At 49.5% G+C, this 21367-nt stretch overlaps 1 protein-coding gene across 2 annotated transcripts in view; it reads left to right on the top strand.

Annotated features, from left to right (window-relative positions):
- Nucleotides 1-21255, top strand: part of WDR91 (WD repeat domain 91) — a 29459-nt gene extending 8204 nt beyond the window's left edge. Inside the window, exons 7-15 of one of the 2 annotated variants that reach the window (XM_047848931.1) lie at nucleotides 7979-8134; nucleotides 9641-9834; nucleotides 10564-10714; nucleotides 12518-12612; nucleotides 12754-12922; nucleotides 14943-15051; nucleotides 15840-15952; nucleotides 17220-17417; nucleotides 19837-21255. In XM_047848931.1, coding sequence (XP_047704887.1) covers nucleotides 7979-8134; nucleotides 9641-9834; nucleotides 10564-10714; nucleotides 12518-12612; nucleotides 12754-12922; nucleotides 14943-15051; nucleotides 15840-15952; nucleotides 17220-17417; nucleotides 19837-20001 — 1350 coding nt within the window. In that variant the 3' untranslated portion in view covers nucleotides 20002-21255. The other variant, XM_047848932.1, reaches the window with a different exon arrangement.
- The last annotated feature ends 112 nt before the right edge of the window (nucleotides 21256-21367 follow it).

The raw sequence follows: 21367 nt of genomic DNA, 5'->3' as shown, positions 1-21367 counted from the left end.
TTAGTAGTGCTGGTTGTATTAGTGAAGGTACTGGCCTACTTGGGCACCCGACTCAGCCCTGAGACCTGAGGTGCGAGCAATGCAAAATGATTGTCACCTGGCATTCATGAGGCCTATGGCAGTCAGAACAATCCTGGTGATTCCTATGGCTATTTTTCTGAATTCCAAACCTGAAAATTCAAATTCCAGTTCTATGGAATGTGGCTGAATAAGTTTTACTGTTTGCTTTGCAGATCTCTGTCACAGTGCGATATTTTCTAAGTGTAATAGACGATGCATGGGATGCTAGGTCTCTTGAAAAATGCAGGAAATCATGAAATTCAGTTTCATTAAGTTAAAATGAAAGAAAACACAAGGATGGGTTCCTTGGGGTTAAGCCGGTGGCCTTGTTCTTTATGAGATCAGGAGGTAGGTGTCACATGGTGAGATTGGAATGGGATTGGGAACTTTTTGTGCAGTTCGTGTTCAAGAGATGAGGGTAAGAATTTGTAATTTGCGGCAGGCCACGTGGCTTAGTCAGTTAAGCATCTGACTCCTGATTTCGGCTCAGCTCGTGATCTCCCAGTTCATGAGTTCAAGCCCCGCATTGGGCTTGTGCTGACAGTGTGGAGCCTGCTTAGGATTCTCTTTCCTTCTCTCTCTCTCTACCCCTCCCCTGCCCACCCTCTCTCTCTTTCTCTCTCTCAAAAAAAAAAAAAAAGAATTTGTAATTTGCAGCAGGCAGTCATTGCCTCTAAAATATATTCAAATAGAACTTGGGGGGTGCCTGGGTGGCGCAGTCGGTTAAGCGTCCGACTTCAGCCAGGTCACGATCTCGCAGTCCGTGAGTTCGAGCCCCGCGTCAGGCTCTGGGCTGATGGCTCGGAGCCTGGAGCCTGTTTCCGATTCTGTGTCTCCCTCTCTCTCTGCCCCTCCCCCATTCATGCTCTGTCTCTCTCTGTCCCAAAAATAAATAAAAACGTTGAAAAAAAAAATTAAAAAAAAAACAAATAGAACTTGGGTCACTGTGTGGCATATTAACAGAGCAAAGGTAGCTCTCTTTCCGTTTCATGAATGGAGGTGATAGATATCTACATCTGAAAAATCCAGTGGTTGTGGGTCACTTGTGGTTTTATTAATTTATTAACTAGACTCAGCATTCAATTCTGAAAACAACCTGAACTTTGAGGTTCAAGAAAATCACAGAATTTTAGAGTTAGAGGAAGCTTAAAGGTCATCTGGCCCCCCTTCCAATTGTACAGAGGATCACATCCGATTGATTGCCTCCTGTGATGTGGAGCTCACTACTTGTCCATGTAGGGATGTTTGCCTGTTAGGAACCTGTTTGTAGAAACCTCTGTATAATTATTACTTGCTAATCTTAGCTTTGCCCTTTGAGCTACGTCGAATAAGGCTTCTTATTAGGACACTTCCTATCTTTCCATGCGAAGCACTCACTGTTCATTCTTCTCTCTCCCCTCCACTCTTTTGGCCACATGATGTGATTTCTAGACCCCTCACCATCCTGCACCCCTTCTCTGTGGGACATTCTGGTTTTTTATTTTTTTATTTTTTTAAATTTTTTTTTTAATGTTTATTTATTTCTGAGACAGAGAGAGACAGCACATGAGTGTGGGAGGAGCAGAGAGAGAGGAAGACACAGAATCGGAAACAGGCTCCAGGCTCCGAGCCATCAGCCCAGAGCCTGACGCGGGGCTCGAACTCATGGACAGTGAGATCGTGACCTGGCTGAAGTCGGCCGCTCAACCGACTGCGCCACCCAGGCGCCCCACATTCTGGTTTTTTAATCCTTCTGTTACAATTGATATGCTAAATTTGAGTGTACAACTCAAGATTGTATGCTCTTACCAATAGCAAATGCAGTTAGTTGTGTGATCACCTCCTGTGATTTTAATGATGCATAGCTTTTAATTTAGTAGAAAATGACATTGGCTTTTTTAATAAACCACGTTGCTTTGTTAGCACATTTGAAGCACCTAGTCTTTTTCTCACTGTTGCCACACCAGAGCTCTCTTTCTTTTTCACTAGTGAATAAGCAAACAAAAAACATAAGCTGTGTTATTAACTCAGCAATAAAAATGATCAGGCCTTCCTGTTTTAAATGTTATTTATATGTAACATTGTAAGTTTCAATCCCATCAGCATTTTGCCCACTTGTGATGGGTCATTGTAACTGAAATGTTCGTGGCATTTTAGGTGGTAAAGTGTATGGTGATGCGCTCTCTGTGCTTTTATGAATCTGGAGGCAAAATGTAAGAAACAAGTGGACATAACTCTAAAACCACAGCTCCCAACTCTTCTGGGGTGTCCGTTACAATAGCACCTGAGGGCAGCTCCCCCCGGCTCATGCTGCCTGCGCTTTTGCTCCCTCCTTCCCTCCAGCCATGTGATACCACTTCTTCCTCACCCGCTCAGACTGCGGTCGTCACAGAGACAACCTCTCATTGGCTGTGATGTAAAGAAAGCAAGCTTCTGTATTTGTAATTCTTATTAGTATCAAATTACTTCCTAGCTACTGAGCCGTCAGTGACAGCTGCCCCTGGGGCTGTGTCCCCGGATTGTATGGGGATGGAGGAAAAGGGGGTCCTCTTCCACGACCCTTGTTCCATAATTTTATGTGTTATGAGGGCCTGTCTTCTGGGTGGCTGTATTTTTACTTCAGGTGAGACCAGATTACTGGAATTTGTGTCCTGCCCCATTTGGATGACCACCTGGTAAACACTATTCAGGCCAGTGAAAATTCTGTCTTTCTCCAGAGAGAAATGCAAAGGCAAAATGATGGAACATAGGTTAAAATATCTCTTCTGGGGGTGCCTGGGTGGCTCAGTCGGTTGCGCGTCCGACTTCGGCTCAGGTCATGATCTCGCGGTCTGTGAGTTCGAGCCCCGCGTCGGGCTCTGGGCTGACAGCTCAGAGCCTGGAGCCTGCTTCATATTCTGGGTCTCCCTCTCTCTCTCTCTCTCTCTCTGCCCTCTCCGGCTCATGCTGTCTGTCTCTCAAAAATAAATAAACACTAAAAAAAAAAAAAAATTTAAATATCTCTTCTGAACTGTAGGAGACAGGTAGGTTGTGATAGAATATGACAGAATTTAATCTGGGCCATTTGGACTGTTCTATAACTCTGGTAGTTGAGACTTTGATGAGCTTTGCTCTTACAACTGTGGATTACCAGTAATATCACAGTAAACATTGTTGGAGTTATGTACGTTTGTAGCGAGTCACAAGTTTACTTTAACCTACTTATTAAAGTGTTTTGTGGAGAGCTGCATTCATCAGCTTTTAGCACCTTATTTTTTGTTGGTGTTGTTCACCCTTCTTTAGTGAATAACTGAGATCTATTTGAGGGAGAAGCTCTCTTTTTTAAGCAGGATCTGACAGGTCACGTGTAGGTCCATAGCTCTCTTGCTGTAAACTACCCTATCGTGAGGAAGGTAGTTCTTAATTTGTCGTAGTGCCTTTTGTTAACACCTGTTTGAATTATCATTTTAGAGTATGGTCCAGCCCTTACCTGATGATCTACTGGACAGCTTCCCTGCCACCTTGACTTGGCAAGCACTGCCTTTGCACTTCTTAATGTTGCATTTCCTGTCCTTGCTGGGGAAGCACTACACGTGGCTTTTGTGCCAGCTAAGGGAATTTGAAGTCCATCCCAAGCCTCTCTATTCTATCAGTATGGGCTAATTGAACGCTCTTAAGACTTGGCACTGAAAAGGGAAAAGACACCATTTCTCCTATATAGTGGGCAAGTGAGGGAAGAAAAAGAGTGCCACAGAGTACCTGCCTGCCCTCTGTAGCATTTCCCCCGCTTCGTCTCCAGGCTGGATCCCCTGTGGTCCGTGTACTTCCAGGGCATGAATGCAATAGTATATGGATTCTTTTCCCTTTTCTTCTGAGATATCCAGTGTAAAGATCTCTTGGTCAGGTTGATTAATCTGTCAAAACTGCATAATAGTTGTTCCAGGCTTTTTGAGACTTCCTTACGTGCCCGGATCCCATTATTTTGGAAAATAGCTGTCAACCTGGGAAACTGATCTTCCTTCTCCTTCCACTGCTTATGTAGCTAGCTCTAGGGTTGCCAAAGCCACCTTTTATTCAGAAAACATGGCCTCGACTGCCGAGTTTTTTGGTCTTTTCTATCAAAATGTTAGAACTTTTAGAGATGTATTTTGGAGCTCTCCTTTTCTAAATTTGAGCCCTCTTTTTCTCTTGATAAATGTCTATTTTATCTTTTTAAAAAACTGGCTGTTTATTGATCATTTATATTGTCTTTTTAGTCTCTATTTCATTAATTTTAATTCTGATCTTTATTATTTCCTTTTTCTAACTTTGGGCCTCATTTGTTTTTCTAGTTCCTAAGGAGACTGTTCATTTAAGATCTTTCTTTTTTCTTAATATAGGCATTTATTGCTATGCACTTCACTCTTAGAACTACTTTGGCTGCATCTCCTAGGATTTGGTATGTTGTGTTTCCATTTTCATTTGTCTCAAGATATTTTTTTAATTTCTCTTTCGATTTATTCTTTGATCCATTGATCAGGAACATGTTTAATCATCACATATTTGTGAATTTTTAAATTTGCTTCTTGTAATTGATTTGTGGTTTGATACTGTTGTGATGCTTGATATGATTTCAGTCTTCTTAAATTTGTTAAGACTTGTTTTGTGGCCTAGCATGATCTATCCTGGAAATGTTTCGTGTGCTTAAGAATGATGTGTATTCTGCTTCTGTTGGATGGAATATTCTATGTCTTTTAAGTCCATCTGATATAATGTATAGTTCAAGTGCAATGTTTCCTTATTGATTTTCTCTCTGGATGGTATCTCTATTGTGGTAAGGCAGGTACTGAAGTCCCTAACTATTATGCATTGCTGCCTGTTTCTCCCTAATGTTTGCTTTTTATATTTGCTCCTTTATATATTTATGCTCCTCTGTTGGTGCATAAATACTTAAAAGTATCATATCCTCTTACTGGATGGACCCCTTTATCATTACGTAATGACCTTCTTTGTCTCTTATTACAGTCTTTTGCTTAAAGTCTATTTTGTCTGATGCAAGCATAGCCACGCCTGTGGAATTCTTCAGTCTGATTTGCCCTGTTGATTGGAGATAGAGAGAGGAATCAATGGATTGGTGTAATGAGGCCTGGCGCCATTGTGTCATGTCTCAGGGAGTGAGTACTGCCCCCCCGGGACCATGTGAAGTACGCCATGGTTTCAAGACCTCTTTGTTAACAGTTATCTTGACCACCTCTTACTTCTGGGCAGGTAAGAGAAGTCTTCTCCCACTTTCTAAAGCTGCGGAACCTCTTCCGTGTTCCATGAGCCATGGGTTACTTCTCAGAAATGGATAGAAATGGAGAAGGGCCTTGTCTTTGTTAGCTCTGGAATTATGATATTTCTTCTTATCTTTTTTACTCACTGTCACTTTTTTTTTGTGCTCTTTTCACGATAGTGCTTTCATTAGGTTTCTTAGAGCATGGGGTTTGCCGTCAGATTTGGGCGTGAATTCCACCTCTGTCTAGTTTTCCCTACACGAGCAGTAACTTAAGCCTCTGTTCCTTGTGTTAAAATAATGCCCTCATCTCTATTTTAAGGGGACATTTGTAAAATTCTTAGCTCTTTTTCTTTTTCTTTTTTTTTTTATGTCTACCTATTTTTGAGAGAGAGACAGAGCACCAGTGGGAGAGGGGCAGAGAGAGAGGGAAACACAGAATCTAATGCGGGCTCTAGGCTCTGAGTTGTGAGCACAGACCCTGACGTGGGGCTCAAACCCACAAACTGTGAGATCATGACCTGAGCTGAAGTTGGATGCTTAACTGACTGAGCCACCCAGGTGCCCCAAGTTCTTAGTTCTTATTAGCATGGTGCCTTGCCTATGGTAAACATTCAATGAATAACATGTATTGGTTATTGTTACTGTTGGTTTTCTTCTTAGGTTATTTCTTTTATCTTGACTGAGAACCCTACTTCTCTCAGAATAAGGCAGAATGTGGAGAGTCAAATACTTCTCCCGAGAAGAAAGTTCTGTCTCAAGCAGAAGTTGATACCCCTGACGATCACCTCAGTCAGAAAAACAGAAATAACAAATACCCTGAAGGTCAGCCTCAGTTAGGCTCTACATGAACTAATAGTTCTTTAAAATTTCCTTTTTAACTCTCCTGATGATTCCAGGGTTCCAAGGAGTCTGTGTTAATCATTTTTTTAATTAATTTATTTATTTATTTATTTATTTATTTATTATTTTAAAGAAACGTTTAAGATTATTTATTTTGAGAGAGAGAGACAGTGCAAGTGGAGGAGGGGCAGAGAGAGAGAGAGAGGGAGAGAGAGAATTCCAAGTAGGCTCCATGCTGCCAGTGCAGAGCCTGACGCAGGGCTTGAACTCACGAAACCGCGAGATCATGACCTGAACCGAAACCAAGAGTTGGACACTTAACTGACTGAGCCACCCAGGCACTCTTGTGTTAATCATTTTAAGTTGTTTAGTGTTAACATAAAAAATAACAAATGGGGTGCCTGGGTGGCTGAGTCGGTTAAGCATCTGATCTCAGCTCGGGTCTTGATCTCAGGGTCATGAGTTCAAGGTCTATGTGGGGCTCCACGCTGGGCATGAAGCCTACTTAAAAAAATAATAAGTAGAAGTAGAAAACAACAAGTGGACTTTGGTTAAGCTTGTACTCTTGACTTATGTCTTATGTGCAAATGACTTGCAGGTTTCAGGTCTAAAACCTGAGTGGCTGTTTGCATCCAAATCCCTTTGCTAAGAATATAAAATAAGGCAGAGGAAGGAGCAGTTTTGAGCATCACACTTTGTGGGAATAAGGTTGGGAAAAACCCAGCCAGATAATCTGGAAAGATGATGTGGTAACAACTCCTTTTAAAAAGGCTCTAGATTCTGTGTCTCCCTCTCTCTGACCCTCCCCTGTTTATGCTCTGTTTCTCCCTGTATAAAAAATAAATAAAACATTAATAAAAAAAATTACAAAGGCTCTAGAGGGACGCCTGGGTGGCTCAGTCAGTTAAGTGTCTGACTTTGGCTCAGGTCATGATCTCACGGTCTGTGAGTTAAAGCCCTGTGTTGGGCTCTGTGCTGACAGCTCAGCCTGGAGCCTGCTTCAGATTCTGTGTCTCCCTCTCTCTCTTCCCCTCCCCTGCTCTCTCTCTTTCTCTCTCTCTCAAAAATAAACAAATGTTAATAAATAAATAAATAAATAAATAATTAATTAATTAAGAGGCTGTAGATTATGAATCTTTTCTCCATGGAAGCAGGGTGAGGGTTATTGAATTCATTTGCTATATAGCCTTGGTCGACTTTATCACTCTTGTCATGAAAAGGGGCCAGAAGATGCCAGTTTCTTTCCTGCCAGTTTCTTATCTTGCTCATAGGTCCTTGAGTTTCCAACAATTTCTGTTAAGAATTTCTGGTTGCCTAGTAATCATTTCCACATACCTCGGTATTTAACATTAGCTGGCTTAGTCATTAGGTTGGCCCAAAACAAGAGCGGGTATCGTGTTCATTTTTGCCTCCAGGGAAGTGATTGTATGTTGCATACATTGTTTTGTATTGTCCAAACATACGGTTGCTTGAAGACGTTTACAACATAGGACCTGACTTGCCTCATAATCATCACTTAGGATGCACTGGTCTCCCCCTTCACTAAAGTTAATTGTTCTGATTAGAGGAAGGAAATGTGTGCGTCTGTCTCCAGGTGATGCTTATGGCAGGCTGAGGAGTGCTGGTGACTTACCTCCTAAAACAGGGAGAACAGAAAGGGGGGCGTCCACACTGCTCGTGCTCCACTCTGGACTTAGCCCGTAGGCTGAGATCGGAGCATTCTGGCCGGGAGGACCCTTTCCCGGGAGCTGTGGGCTGAAGCAGCTGCTCCCTGGCTTCTGCCTCCCCCTTCCCCCAGCGGAGGTGCCGTGGCCTGGGCGCAGGCAGCAAGTGACTTCTTACAGCCCGCATGTCGCCCTGTAGACCGCGAAGGGAAGGGACCCGGCGTGCGGGCCCAAGGACGGGAAGAGCCTCTTCGGCGGGCTGGCCTCTGGGGAGTCCAGCTGGTCCCAGCACCGGCAGCGGCGCCTGCAGGATCACGGCAAAGAAAGGAAGGAGCTTCTGTCTATGACTTTGCAGGTATGGCTCGGTCTTGGCATCACACGAGTGCCTGCAGGGACATCCCCGTGGCTACCGTTGGGGGCCACGGAAGGAGGTGGGGTGGCGCAGAGCCTGCCCGTACCTCTCTTGACTTCTACGTAATACGGCTAGCGTGTCAGAGGCTCTGGGAGGCTTGGCAGGAGAGGCCCGTTTCCCTTGGTTTAGGCCAGAATCACCCAGCCTTGCCCCTTCACAGCCTCCCTTTCTCCCGCATCGCCTGCTGGAGATGCTGCGCTGACACACGGTGGTGCGGCCCCGGGCCGTTGCCACGCTAAACCCCGGGACTCTCCTCACCCTGGAAATGGGTCGGAGTCTACTCTTTGTGGCAGTAAAGCTGCTTCTCCTTCTGTCACCTACTCCAGAGTGAAAGGAGAAACCCAAGGGGTTTACTGGCTGAGTCATCCTGTTGACCATTTATCTCGTGATCGGGACTACTTTTAAAAGCACTGCTGCCAGTTACCAGCCCTGTGCCGGTTCCAATTTGATGGCATAGACCCTTAAGCCTCGGATCTCAGATTGTCCTCTTCCGACACCGTAGGATTAAAGGCACACCTGAGCTCGGCCGCTCCCGGAAGGCACCTGTCTGAGCTCAGAGGTCTCTCTTCCTCTGTTATTTTTGTGCTGTAGACCCGTGGTTTCTGCTACCCTAAGGAGCACTCAGAGGAGCCTTGGGAGCCAAGGGGCTGGTGGAGATTGCCCTGGCTGATGCCGCCTGGCCTGGGTTATGTGTGGGTGAAAGGCTAGTAGTCATGGCGGTCAGCATTTAGTGCACCAGGGAGGCAGAGACCAGGGCAGCTGCGGACGCGCCAGGTGGCAGAGGGGCAGGTGCCTTCTGGTGCCCGGCCTTGTTCCGGCCTCTGCTGCTCCTTGAGTCTCTATCTTTATGCCCAGCCAGTCACCTCAGTCTCTTGGTACCTCCTTTTCAGGGGGAGGTGCGGCTAGGTATGGGGGAGATGCTGGTGAGGGGCTAGGCTTGCCTCTGATCTGGTTTCACATCTGAGTCCTGCCCATTGCCAGCTCTTGACCTTGGGTAAGTTATTTAACTTCTGCTTTCAGTCTTTAGTTTCCACAGTTATTAAATGGGGTTAATCATAGGATCTCAGATGGTTTCAGGAAGGATTAAATGAGAATCAAATGTGGTCATACAGCGCTTGGCACCTAGTAGGTTCTCACTAATTTTTATTGTCGGCCAGTCCTGGGTCCTGTCAGCTGTGACAGGCAGAGGGTACCCGTGGCCCACTACTCCCTCAGCAGGGTCTCTAGACAGGGGCCATCAGCAGAGCGGGAACCTGCCTCTCCTGGGGCAAGCTGGGTGCTGCTCTTGGTGTTCGGAGCTCTTTCTACAGGTCTACAGACCCTGTACCCACTGAGAGCCCCCCAGCGTGCCGTAGCCCAGCATCCTAGATGTCCTGCAGTGTGTCCCCGAATGGTTGGGCCCAGTGCAGACCCTTCGCAGGTAACTCGTCCCCACTTTGCCTGTCACAGAGTGCAGAGAAGAAGCCTGAAACTAGTGGCCCGGAGGCCGAGTCCTGCCCAGAGCTCCACGTGGAGGCACTGGAGACATTGACGCGGGCTTCCGCAGCAAGCGCCGAGGGAGGAGGGGTCCGTCCTGAGCAGCCGTTCATTGTGCTGGGGCAGGAGGAGTACGGGGAGCACCACTCCTCCATCATGCACTGCAGGTGGGTGGGGGTCTGGGGGCAAGGCCCCGGCAGGAAAGTGCTGACTGGGGCGGGGGCTGGTCTCCCAGGCTGGGAAGCCTGGGTTACGAGGCTGTGTGTGCGAAGGTGTGGCAGACAGGAGGAACGCGTGGTGGGCTGGTCCCCGAAGGACTGTGGCCGTCCCTCCGGAGTCACAGGAGGGCTGGACAGCTGCCCTTGGCCTGGGCAGCCTCTCTGTCCTCTCTAGCTGTGGGACTCTGGAGTCTCAGGAATAGGCTACCTTTTATTGGAACTCCCTAAGACTTCATTTTAATTTGCCTCACGTTTGTACTTTTAGGTAAATATTTGTCATGTACAAGTTTTTAGTCACACGTGGTAAAAGCTTGACCTTTATAAGAAGCCCTCACGGAAGGTAGTTTTCAGACAATGAGTGTCCTCCCTGCCCCGGGAGCCGATGGCTCTGGAGTGTGATGCAGGAGGCACCCCAGGGCTCGGGGCCGGGGCCGTGCCTACCTTCCCTGCTGTTCTGTCCCCGTCGTGGACCACAGGGCTCAGCACATACTGGGTCCTTTGTAAGCAGTTCCTGGGCGACCAAACACATGAATACTTCTAGAAGTAGTCCACACCCATCCTTGGCGTGTAGGCAGTTTGAGACACAGTTGAGAAGTCAGCAAAGCAATCTGGGCACTAGCAAGAGGATGGTGCGCTGAGGCAAGGATGGGAACAGCTTCCTTCTCTCTCCCGTCTTAGAGTGGACTGCTCGGGGAGGAGGGTCGCCAGCTTAGACGTGGACGGGGTCATCAAAGTATGGTCCTTCAATCCCATCATGCAGACCAAAGCGTCCTCCATTTCCAAGTCGCCGCTGCTCTCTCTGGAGTGGGCCACCAAGCGGGACAGGCTGGTGAGTGACGAGCGATGCGTGCCTCATTGCGGTCTAAGTGAGGAGTTTCCAGCTGCTGGCACCAGTGGCTGAGCCGAGGCAGCTAGGCCAGACCCCTCCCTTCTCTCTTCCTGGGAGTCGGGGGGGCACACCTCCAGACTGTCCGATCGGGGCTCCTGCTTGGGGGCGGCAGGGAAGCTATTGGATTAGCAAGAATTGAAATCAGATGGTCGTGGGACCTGCAGGACGCTCCTGCCAGTTGGTGAGTGTCTCTCCTGCCCCCTGCTCTCCCCCATCAGCTCCTGTCGTCTGTCCCCTCTGACAGCCCAGCACAGATGTTCCCAGCTGCCCCTCCTCCTGCAAGACCCCTCCCCGGGCCAGGCCCTCTGGGAAGTGGCTGAAGCTGGTGGGGATGGTGTCCTGTTTGGGGTCCCCACACGTCTACGACAGTGCTGTTAGCACAGCGCTCTTTTTCTTTCTGGACGTTTTTAATACTTGAGAGAGGATTTGCAGTTGAAGAGGTCAAGTTGATTTAAGTGTTTTCTTTCCTTGTATTCTGTTTTGAGGAGATGATGCAAGGCAGCCCAAGGGGCAAACCTCATTGTTTTTTTAAATAATTTTTGACAACCTGCAGGGATTATCCTTATGCTACTAGGATCTCAGGACTTAGCCTATACAAGTGTTACCTGCCAGTGTGAATTTGAAGTTAGAAAATAGGTAATATTCCTGGGGGACACCCTCAGACCTGCCTCTGGTTCTTCTGGCATTACCCATTATTATCTTTTAAGCTTTTTACCCAATCAGTCACAAATGCCTGAAGGCAAGGATAGCCTCTTGTATTTTTCCTGGAGACCTTTACAGGCCCAGAGCCAGAGCTGTCCCCAGAACATGCAAACGGGGCCTCACCCAGGCCCGGCAGGCTGCCGGTGGTGGCGGGTAGATGAGGGAGAAGGAAGGACGGGAACAACTGACATTTAAAACTGACAGGGAGCGAAGATCAGAGCATCTCATTTAATCAGCCGGCACCTTTCCAGGTGTATCTGGGGTGATCTCTCTCTTTCTCTCCCAGTTCATAGATGCCTTCTGTAGTTTTGTTTCTGTTCAGGGTCACCTCTGAGGTCTCCACGTAATTTTTAAAAAATTTTTCAAATCTTTATTTTTGAGAGAGAGACAGAGAGAGACAGAGAGAGAGAGAGAAACAGAGCGTGAGCAGGGGAGGGGCAGAGAGAGGAAGACACAGAATCCAAAGCAGGCTCCAGGCTCTGAGCTGTCAACACAGGGCCGGACGCGGGGCTCAGACTCATGGACCGCGAGATTGTGACCTGAGCTAAAGTCAGATGCTTAACCAACTGAGCCACCCAGACGCCCTGGTCTTCATGTAGTTTTTAAATTTTTTTTTTCAACGTTTTTTATTTTATTTTTGGGACAGAGAGAGACAGAGCATGAACGGGGGAGGGGCAGAGAGAGAGGGAGACACAGAATCGGAAACAGGCTCCAGGCTCTGAGCCATCCGCCCAGAGACTGACGCGGGGCTCGAACTCACGGACCGCGAGATCGTGACCTGGCTGAAGTCGGATGCTTAACCGACTGCGCCACCCAGGCGCCCCTTCATGTAGTTTTTAAATGAGGTCCGTTGTAGCCAGATATCACCTGGTTGCGTGGAGGTGTGTTTAAGTGGGCCTCGCCCCTACTGCCTGCCCAGACCTGCCCCTCACAGGAGTGGGCCCAGCCCCGCAGTGCTCCTCCCTGACACACTCCCCCTCCTCCCTCCCCTCCCCGTGCTGTCCTCTGTCCTTCGTGCCTCCCGCCCCTTCTCAATTCTAGCTCCTGCTGGGCAGTGGTGTGGGGACAGTGCGTCTTTATGACACAGAAGCCAAGAAGAATCTCTGTGAGATCAGCATCAATGACGACATGCCCAGGTGAGTGGGAAGCCACTGCCCACCCCTGCCGTGCTCTGTGGGGGGGCCTGCTTCTGCGCCGGGCCTTTTGGCCCGTCTTCTGTGGCAGGACCAGCCTCCGGGGGCCGGCGGAGTGCTGACCCAGCCCCGCGTCTGTTGCAGAATCCTGTCTCTCGCGTGTAGCCCCAACGGGGCCTCTTTCGTCTGTTCGGCCGCGGCTCCGAGCCTCGCTTCCCAGGTGGACTTCTCGGCTCCAGATACCGGCCGCAAGGGTACTGACCAGGTTCCCGGCAAGCTGCTGCTGTGGGACACGAAAACCATGAAGCAGCAGGTGCAGGCCCTGCCCCTGTGGGTCTCCCCGTGGGTCTGTGTGGGGTCACACTCTGGGCTCGCTCTCCCGTCTTTCCGATGAGCCACCTCCTCTCTTTGCTCTGGTCTCCTCTGATTTTGATTTGTGATGCGGGTTCGGAGTGGAAGTGTTGAAAAGCAGTAACACTCAGGTTGGGCAGCTTGCTAGCGACTTAAGTCATTGAGAATTGTGCCCCCGGCTGAGAAGTCATACGCAGCCTATCAGAGGGCCCTTGCGGCTTATAAAATTTGTTTACTTTTGTTTATATTGAAAAGCTTTAAAAACTTTTTGAGCGGTTGTGGTTCACAACAAAATTGGGAGGAAGGTACAGAGGTCTCCTACATGCCCCCTGCCCCCTACTGCGTCCCCCACCAGACACACCCCTACTGCGTCCCCCACCAGAGCATCTGCAGTGACAGCCCAATCCCCTAAAGTTCAGAGTTGATCTCAGGCCTCAGTCTTGGTGTTGTACGTTCTCAGGGATTGGACAAATAAATGTATGAGGACAGGTACCTACCACTGTAGTATCACACAGGCCGTTTTCACTGCCTAAAAACCCTCTGTGCACCTCCCGTTTGTCCTACCACGTCCCCCCAAACCCTGGCAGCCGCTGACCTTTGTACTGTCCCCGTAGCTTTGCGTTTTCCATAATGCCATGTAGCTGGGATCTTACGGTATTTTCGCATTACCTTCTCTCGCTTATTATTAGGCATTCAAGTGGCTTAGTTTTTAGGAGACAGATGTGGACTCTCTTTCTGATTCCGTTAGCTTAGTATTTCATAAAAATGACAGCAGCAGCTGAAAGAGGTGAGGACACATGCGTGTTCTTGAGAAGTGACAGCCACGTGAAAGCTGACTTGTGGGCCACGTGGCCCACCTTCCTCAGGAGCCGAGGACGGTTCCCACCTAAAGTGGCAGATTCCTGCAGCTGTGACCCTCAGCCCCTAGAGAGAGAAAGGATGTGTAAACTCACACGTTTAAAAGGCGGTGACGTTTCTCATTAAAATTAGTTTTGGGACACAAACATGGCATGGCCCTTGCCTCGAACAAATGGTTTTCTGATGTCACTGGACACTGGGAAGGGTCCCTGTTCTGTAGACGGGCCGTGTTCCGAGGGTCCAGTTCGCACCTCCCTGCGTCTGCCTGTAGAAATGGTGTATGTTCCCAGCAAGGGGTCTCCCTGGAGCTCAGGTTTCAGGGCCACGCCTGAATTCTTGACCACCGTGTCCTGCCACGTCTGTTCTCTAGTTTTCCTCATCTTGCCAGATGTGCTCCACTTAGAAACGGGGTGCCTCTCTGGAGCCGTCCTTCTCCCTCACTCCACGTGGTCAGTCCGTGAGCAGACGGCCCCACCTGCAGAGTGTTTCTGCCCACTTCTCTGCACTTCCAGGGACGAACCCTAGACTCGCGCCCCCGGCCCTCCCACCGGAGGGAATGGCAGACCCTGTGGCATGTCACACCGCTCCATTCTTCCAGATTTCCCACCCACACTGGCCCAGGGCCTTGCACGGTCTGCCGTCCCCGCCCTTCGGCCTCGTGGAGTGTCCTGCGGCCGCAGGCCCTACCCACGTGCTCTCCCCTCTCTAGAGAGTTCTTATCCCACTCAGTCTGGCAGACATCTGTCCTCCAGTGTCTCTTAGATGCTTTCCCTTCTCCAGTTTAATTAGATCCTTCTTAATCTCGTTCTTTCCCTCAAAAGCACTTCCCGTAATTTTATGTTCACTTGTTATCTTCAGAGTTTTAATGAAATACTGAGTACGTACAAAAGAATGTTGCAATCGAACGTGTATAGGGTAATGAGAAGAGAAGCTGTAACGTGAACCCGTACATATTGCCACAGTTTGAAAGTGGAACCTTCAACACTTTTTATGCTGTTGTGTGCCCTTTGCATTCTTGGCCCCCTTGCCCTTGCAGACAACCTATTTTGAATTTCGGGTTGGTACTGTTTTACAATTTCCAATTTAGTTAGTTGGTTTTTGTTTTGGTTTTTGTTTGTAACTAGCTCCAGTTCTCCCTGGACCCCGAGCCCATTGCCATCAACTGCACGGCCTTCAATCACAATGGGAACCTGCTGGTCACAGGGGCGGCTGATGGCGTCATCCGCCTGTTTGGTAAGTGGGTGTGCTCACGGCAGTCTGGTCCCCTCCTCCGGTGTCTCAGAGAAGAGAGTTGGGTTTTTGCCGGCTGGACTAGAGGCTACTGCAGAAGCCCAATTCAAGATGCTTGACATAGAGCTTAACTTTGGTCCGAGTCTGCTCTTTTCAAAACCTCCGGAACCAGTCACCTTGCACGCGGTCAGTGTCGGCCTCGGGAGTGCTGGGGCTCAGCAGTCCTTGAGTCCGGACTGTTTGATCCGAGTCCTATGGCCTGAGTGAGATCCAGGAGGACACGCGAGAGTAATGCCGTGCTGTCCGCTTGGCGTGGCTCGTGCGTTCTCCTGATAAAGGTGTGTCGCCGTTTGAGGATCCCCGAGGCAGACCTGCCTCTGGAGACTCCGGGTCAGAGAGTCTGGGAGGGAACTAGGGACTGTGTCCAGCAGATCCCCCAGGCGCCCTGGTGGGAAGTTACCTAGGAAGCGGTGGGAGGCCTCCTGGGAAGGATTTGTGTGTCCCGCTCCACTTATGGGCTCCCCAGAGGAGCTCAGGCTCTGCCAAGAGATTCCTGAACCTCATTTTTGACACAGTGTTAAAAGCTTCTATTTTACATTTGTTAAACAGACGATTAATACATTGGCAGAGAGAACTAGCAAACTGAAAGGCCTTTTTGGCAGGGCTCAGCTCCGAGATACCTGTAGTTTCCAGGAGGCCCTCTGCCTCCAGAACAGCTTCTGCCCTTCTGTCAGGGGCGGATGCCTCTCCGGGGCCCGGGCGGGGGTCTTAGCGGCACCTCATTGCCTCAGATATGCAGCAGCACGAGTGCGCCATGAGCTGGAAGGCCCACTGCGGGGAGGTCTATTCTGTGGAGTTCAGTTACGACGAGAACACCGTGTACAGTATCGGCGAGGACGGGAAGGTAGGTGGGAGCGGATTTGGATCGGGAACTTCCCTTCTGCTGGGTTAGCCATCGGAGATTCCAGAGAGCACCAGAGAAGCGTGGGGGGTGAGATGAATCCTGACCGTGCCCTTTACTGGCACTGTGACCTTGGGCCCCTCTCTGCCTCACCGTGTCCTGTGTGTAATAGGGCTATAGTAGTAACCAGTCTCCTAGGACCGTTGTGAGGTTTGCACAAGTTTAGTGGGAGCTGGCGGTTATGAAAGGGAAGAACCCAGCCTCCCTCCTTGTAGCAGAAGCGACTCTTCCCACTACAGGTGCATTAGCGGCGTCCAGATTAGGGCCGGGCTGTGCTGCATTGACCTTGGTGGTTGGGTGGTCACAGCATCACGTGTAGAGTTTGCTTCCTAGAGTCAGTGCCGATAGGCCTGAGTGGAGTCAAGAAAGGTAAAATAAGCCGGGGATAAAAGCAAAGAGAAGTGCCCCCTTGTCTATTCTTTCTGGAAAGACACATTAGGACCTGTGGAAAGGGAGCTGGGGGTGGGAGGCAGGAAGGCAGAAGTGGGAGAAAGTCTTGGTTTTCATGTGTACCCTCCAGTACGTTTGGATTTTATACGATGTACCTGTAGTATTCATTGAAAACTGTAATTACAAAATAAGTCCTTCATTTGAAAACTGTGGGAAGGGAGTTTTAAATTAAAGCTTGACTTCCTATTTATGTGAGTAGGACTCTCAGGTAAGAGGTGGTCAGACGGGCCTGTCCGTGATGTAGGCTAAAGGATTATATACACTACAGTGCGTGAAGCTAGTTGATGATGATACTGCACGTGTTCAGTTGATAACAATGCGGGGACATCGGGAAGATATTTGGGATGTGTCCTCTCTTTGCTTCTAAGTCAGAAAGATCTGGTTGGGTTCTAACCCTAGAAACAACAACAACAATCGCAGTAATAGTCATGATCGCTTGGAGCATTCCCCTGCTTCAGAGACAGGAACCCAAACAACGGCAGCTGTCTGCCCTTTTCCTCTCCTGGAGTCAGGCCAGAGAGAAAGCCCAGGCTCTCATGTGAAGTTACAGACTCTTTCTAGATGTTCTTCTCTGAAAGAATGTTTAAGTTGTGTTGGGCAGGGATGCACCGAGGGGTCATCCCGCCACCTTTCCTGGTGGGCCGTAGACCCACAGCCTCTGCTCGGGGATCCACCTTTGCTCCTCCTCCCGGGCTGGGTGCCGGGGAGCCACGGCCAGCTCCTGCTGGAAGAGCATTCAGGTTGTGCTTTGTGGTTGCAGTTCATCCAGTGGAACATCCACAAGAGTGGCCTGAAGGTGTCTGAGTACACCCTCCCCGCCGACGCCACGGGCCCCTTTGTGCTGTCAGGTTACAGCGGCTACAAGCAGGTTCAAGTTCCCCGGGGCCGACTCTTCGCTTTTGACTCGGAGGGAAATTACATGCTGACGTGTTCTGCCACGGGCGGAGTCATCTACAAGGTACCGGGGGTGGGGGGGGCTGTCACGGTGGGCAGGGAGGTCCCCCCTGGAGGTCTGGGCCAGGCTGAGCATGGGCCTCCATCCCTCTCCCTGCCCTGTGTGGCCCCAGAGAAGCCTCTGACCCCGGATGGATAGCTCCTGGGGTCTCCTTGCTGCAGGCCGGGCAAGGGGGCCGATTCTCAGCTCAGGAGTGGGGACAGAGTATGGCACACCCGTCCTTTTCTCTGCTTGTCCATTTGCAGATTCTGGACCTTTTCTGCTTTTGTTCCTTGGGAATAATACCTATTATAGAAAACATGAAGAAATAGGGAGAAGGGTTGGAAAGAGTGTTGGGTTGGGGAACATGCCTCACACAAGCAAGAGCTTTCTGTGGTCTGCTTTAGTTACTCTAATGTGGTATAGATTTATTAGTTTATTGGGGATCCCATGGATCATGGATATTCCAGTCCCATGGCCAAAGCAGAAATCTGGGGGTGTGATTGATCACAGCATGATGTAAGTTGTCCGCTTTGGTTTTGTCCCTCAGTTTATACGCTTGTTTTAATTCTTGTGTCCGAGTTTCTCTGGTTCATGTACTTTGTAAAATATAATTGTATGAATTTATAAACGTCTTGTATTTTACTAATATTATCAAACAGACTAGTGATGAGGATTTGAGTTGTAGCCTAAGCATATGTTTATGGTAACCACACAAACCAATTCTTAGCCTCACTGTTAACTCTTTGCCTAACGGTGGTATTTAGGCTGTAGGGATAGAGTCACAGGTGGAATGTCCTCTGCTTGGGGGCTCTCCATGCCCTCATTGCCATGGCTCATCAGTCAGCAGACCGCACGTGGTGTGGACAGAAGCTGTGCGCAGTTGTTGGTCTAGGCGCTGTGGAGTGCACGTGGGGGAGAGAGCGCGATCCTGTTCTTCTGGGATTCACACTCGAGACACCACCACCAGGGACAGGGCAGTGTTGGGGTTCTGAGGGGAGGGAGCTGGGCAGGGGCCGAGTCCTCAGGGAAGATCCCCTGGCAGGTTGTGGGGGGTGGGCTATGGATTTGAGGCCAGAGGAGAGACAGGGAGGAAGGCAGGCCTTGGGGCCCCACAGAGATAAAGGCACGTGAGAGCACTCAATGGGATGGGGTGTAAGGAGGACTCTGGAGATGTAGTGTCAGGAGCCTTCTAGACTGTTGGCTTGGAGCGTGGCCCTGGGACATCTGGGGTTACCATCAGTGAGGCTCCTCTTTTCCACACATGATGTGTCTAGTGGCTCTTGGCCTTCTTAAAATTAGCTCTGCAGTTTCTTGTAATTGCTCTTGGGAGATGCTGTAAAAATAAGAGCTTTCTGTTTGCAAGCCCAATTGTAGTTTATTTTATTTAAAAATTGAGTTTCAGGTTATACTTCGCTCTCTGTATGATTTTATGTGTGTTGCATGTGTTTGTGTATTTGTAACGATGAGCCTTGGTCACTTGTTATTTGTCCTGATCAGCCTTTGTCATTTGTCCCAATCAGCCTTTGTCATTTGTCCCAAATGCCTCCTCCTCTCCTGTCCTCCTGCAGCTGGGTGGGGATGAGACGGTTCTGGGTTTCTGCCTGAGCCTGGGTGGCCACCAAGCCTCTGTGGTCACTATGGCCTGATGATTTGCAGTCAGACGTGCTCTGTAACCAATTAATGGGTCCAAAGATTTCCCTCTGTACAATTTTTGAAATGCCAGTTATGGGGTCTAACTTACTTAAGCAATATAATGAACTTTGGATCCTGTTTTTATGATCTTTAAACAACTTATGATTTAAATTTATTTTTTTATTTGATATTGATTTATTGATTTATTTTTTAAACAACTTATGACTTTTAAAGATGTTTTCTCCACAAAGGCCAGAGACTTCTGTGTCCTACTCCTGGGTGTTATCCATAGCCGGATTGATCATTATTCATCGTGCTCCTGGCTTCCCCTTCCTCGTTACCTGCTGACTCTTCATAGCTGTGGGCTTGGTGGGAGAGGGGGAGCCTGTGCATGTGTCCTCAGGGGCCTGCCTGTGCCAGCACTGTGCTGGGCGCCGCAGCTCGCATTCCTGCGGGAAGCAAATGGGCAGCCGAGCAGCAGATCCAGGATCTAATGCTGGGGAGCGGTAAACCATGCAGGAAAAGAACTGGGTGGGGGGTGCCGGTTAAAGGTGGCAGAGAAAATTCTCTGGTCCTTGAGAATGTATGATCTTGTTTTCCACCTGAGACGAAGGAGTAACTATAGTTGAGGTAGGGAAGGCGCTTCCTGGCCCAAGAAATTAAACTGAGATCTTCTGGAAAGGTGGGCATGTGTGCCCGGGCACGTCCTCAGATTGGGGTAGCAGCCACCAGGCTCAAGGCAGTTTGGTGAATAAAGTAGTTGTGTTTGTGAACAGTGCCTGCTGACGCCGCCTCTCTTGTCTTGCAGCTGGGTGGGGATGAGAAGGTTCTGGAGAGCTGCTTGAGCCTGGGCGGCCACCGAGCCCCCGTGGTCACTGTGGACTGGAGCACCGCCATGGACTGTGGGACGTGCCTCACTGCCTCCATGGACGGCAAGATCAAGCTGACCACCCTCCTGGCGCATAAACTCTGATGGGGCCCAACCCGAGGGATGCCCACGGAAGCAGTATTATTCTGGGGGGTGTGGGGAGATGGGACGGGAAGACAGGGCAGTCTGCTTCCACTCTTGCCAGTGCGGGGAGTCTTCAGGGGGAGACTGGACGGGAGCCGCACGGAGCCGTGGCACGAGTGCCCCGGAGACCCACAGGCTGGGCTGTGCCGCAGGCCTGCTCCGGGGGCAGGAGGAGAGCTCGCGAAGCAGGAGACGCATCGTGATGGCTGCTCTGTTGGCCCAGGAGGGATTGACAGTATTTTGTATATATTTGCTCGTTTTTCATCATTTTTTTAAAAAAAGAATGCTCTCGCGGTCACCTGGTATCTCTTTCTGGAACGTGTGTGTGCAGCAGAGCGTGTCCCTTCACCCCTTGTCCTTGAAGAGGCACATGTTCCCGCAGGGAGCCGGTCAGCCGCAAGCCTCCCCTGGGCGCCCACTGCTGCAGGGCTGAGCCTTGGGGGAGGTTTGCTCCGCCTTCGGGGTAGGACGGCCTCTCCCGCACCCCGCTGGCCAGCTGTGGCATGTGCTGTTCTGTTTCTTTGAGCTCCAGTCAGGTCACAGCGTTCCTTTTCTTCCCTGCATTGGTGGAGCTTCTCGGGATGAGGTTAGGGTCCCAGGCTTACTGCTCCCGGCTGCCTTCTGCACTCGGGTCCCTCTGCCACTGGGGCTCCTGTCGTTCTGTCAACTTCACATCCTTGAGGTTGACCAGAGCCCGGTGCCAGCGCCCTCTGCTGGTGAACGGCGAGAGCACCGGAGCGGGTCTCCCTAGCTTGCTTTTCCATCTGACGTGGGCCAGGCGTGGGCCTGTTACCTACTTATGGAAAATCGGGAAGAAGTTGGTGCTGACGCCTTGGCACCCTTCTGCTGGGATGTGGAGGAAAGTAGGTATTTATGTGGCTCCATTATGAGAGAACACCAGAGACTAAGAAGCAGTGACTTACACATTTTTACCTATTTCTACCTTGGTGACCCTCTACTCAAACGAAGAAAACCAAGACTCTCCATTTACAGTTTCCCCATCTTCTGCACTGAAACAGCAAATTGTTCACGTCCCCCAGCGATGCTGTAGGACGTTTAAGAAGCGGTCATGTGTTTCGTTCGAGTGATAACGTGGCCTGTTGAACTTCAAAGTTTTGTCTCGCTTTCTATCTTGTACCCATTCTCTCTCGTCAGTACTGTCTCCACTGCTACCGAAACGTCTTCAAGGATTGCAAAGAAACACTTGAAAAGCTGTGTCTTCTGTCTTTTCCTTTATGCTCTGGGCATTTGTTTTCAGTTCAGTTTAGGATTGTGTGGGTTTCCACAGCACTGCCTAAAAACACAAAACCCAAACCCTTTTGAAATG

This window comes from Prionailurus viverrinus, chromosome A2, assembly GCF_022837055.1.
Source record: "Prionailurus viverrinus isolate Anna chromosome A2, UM_Priviv_1.0, whole genome shotgun sequence".
NCBI lineage: Eukaryota > Metazoa > Chordata > Mammalia > Carnivora > Felidae > Prionailurus > Prionailurus viverrinus.
Note: the sequence above shows the minus strand (reverse complement) of the source record. Positions and strands in the feature narration are given on the sequence as shown.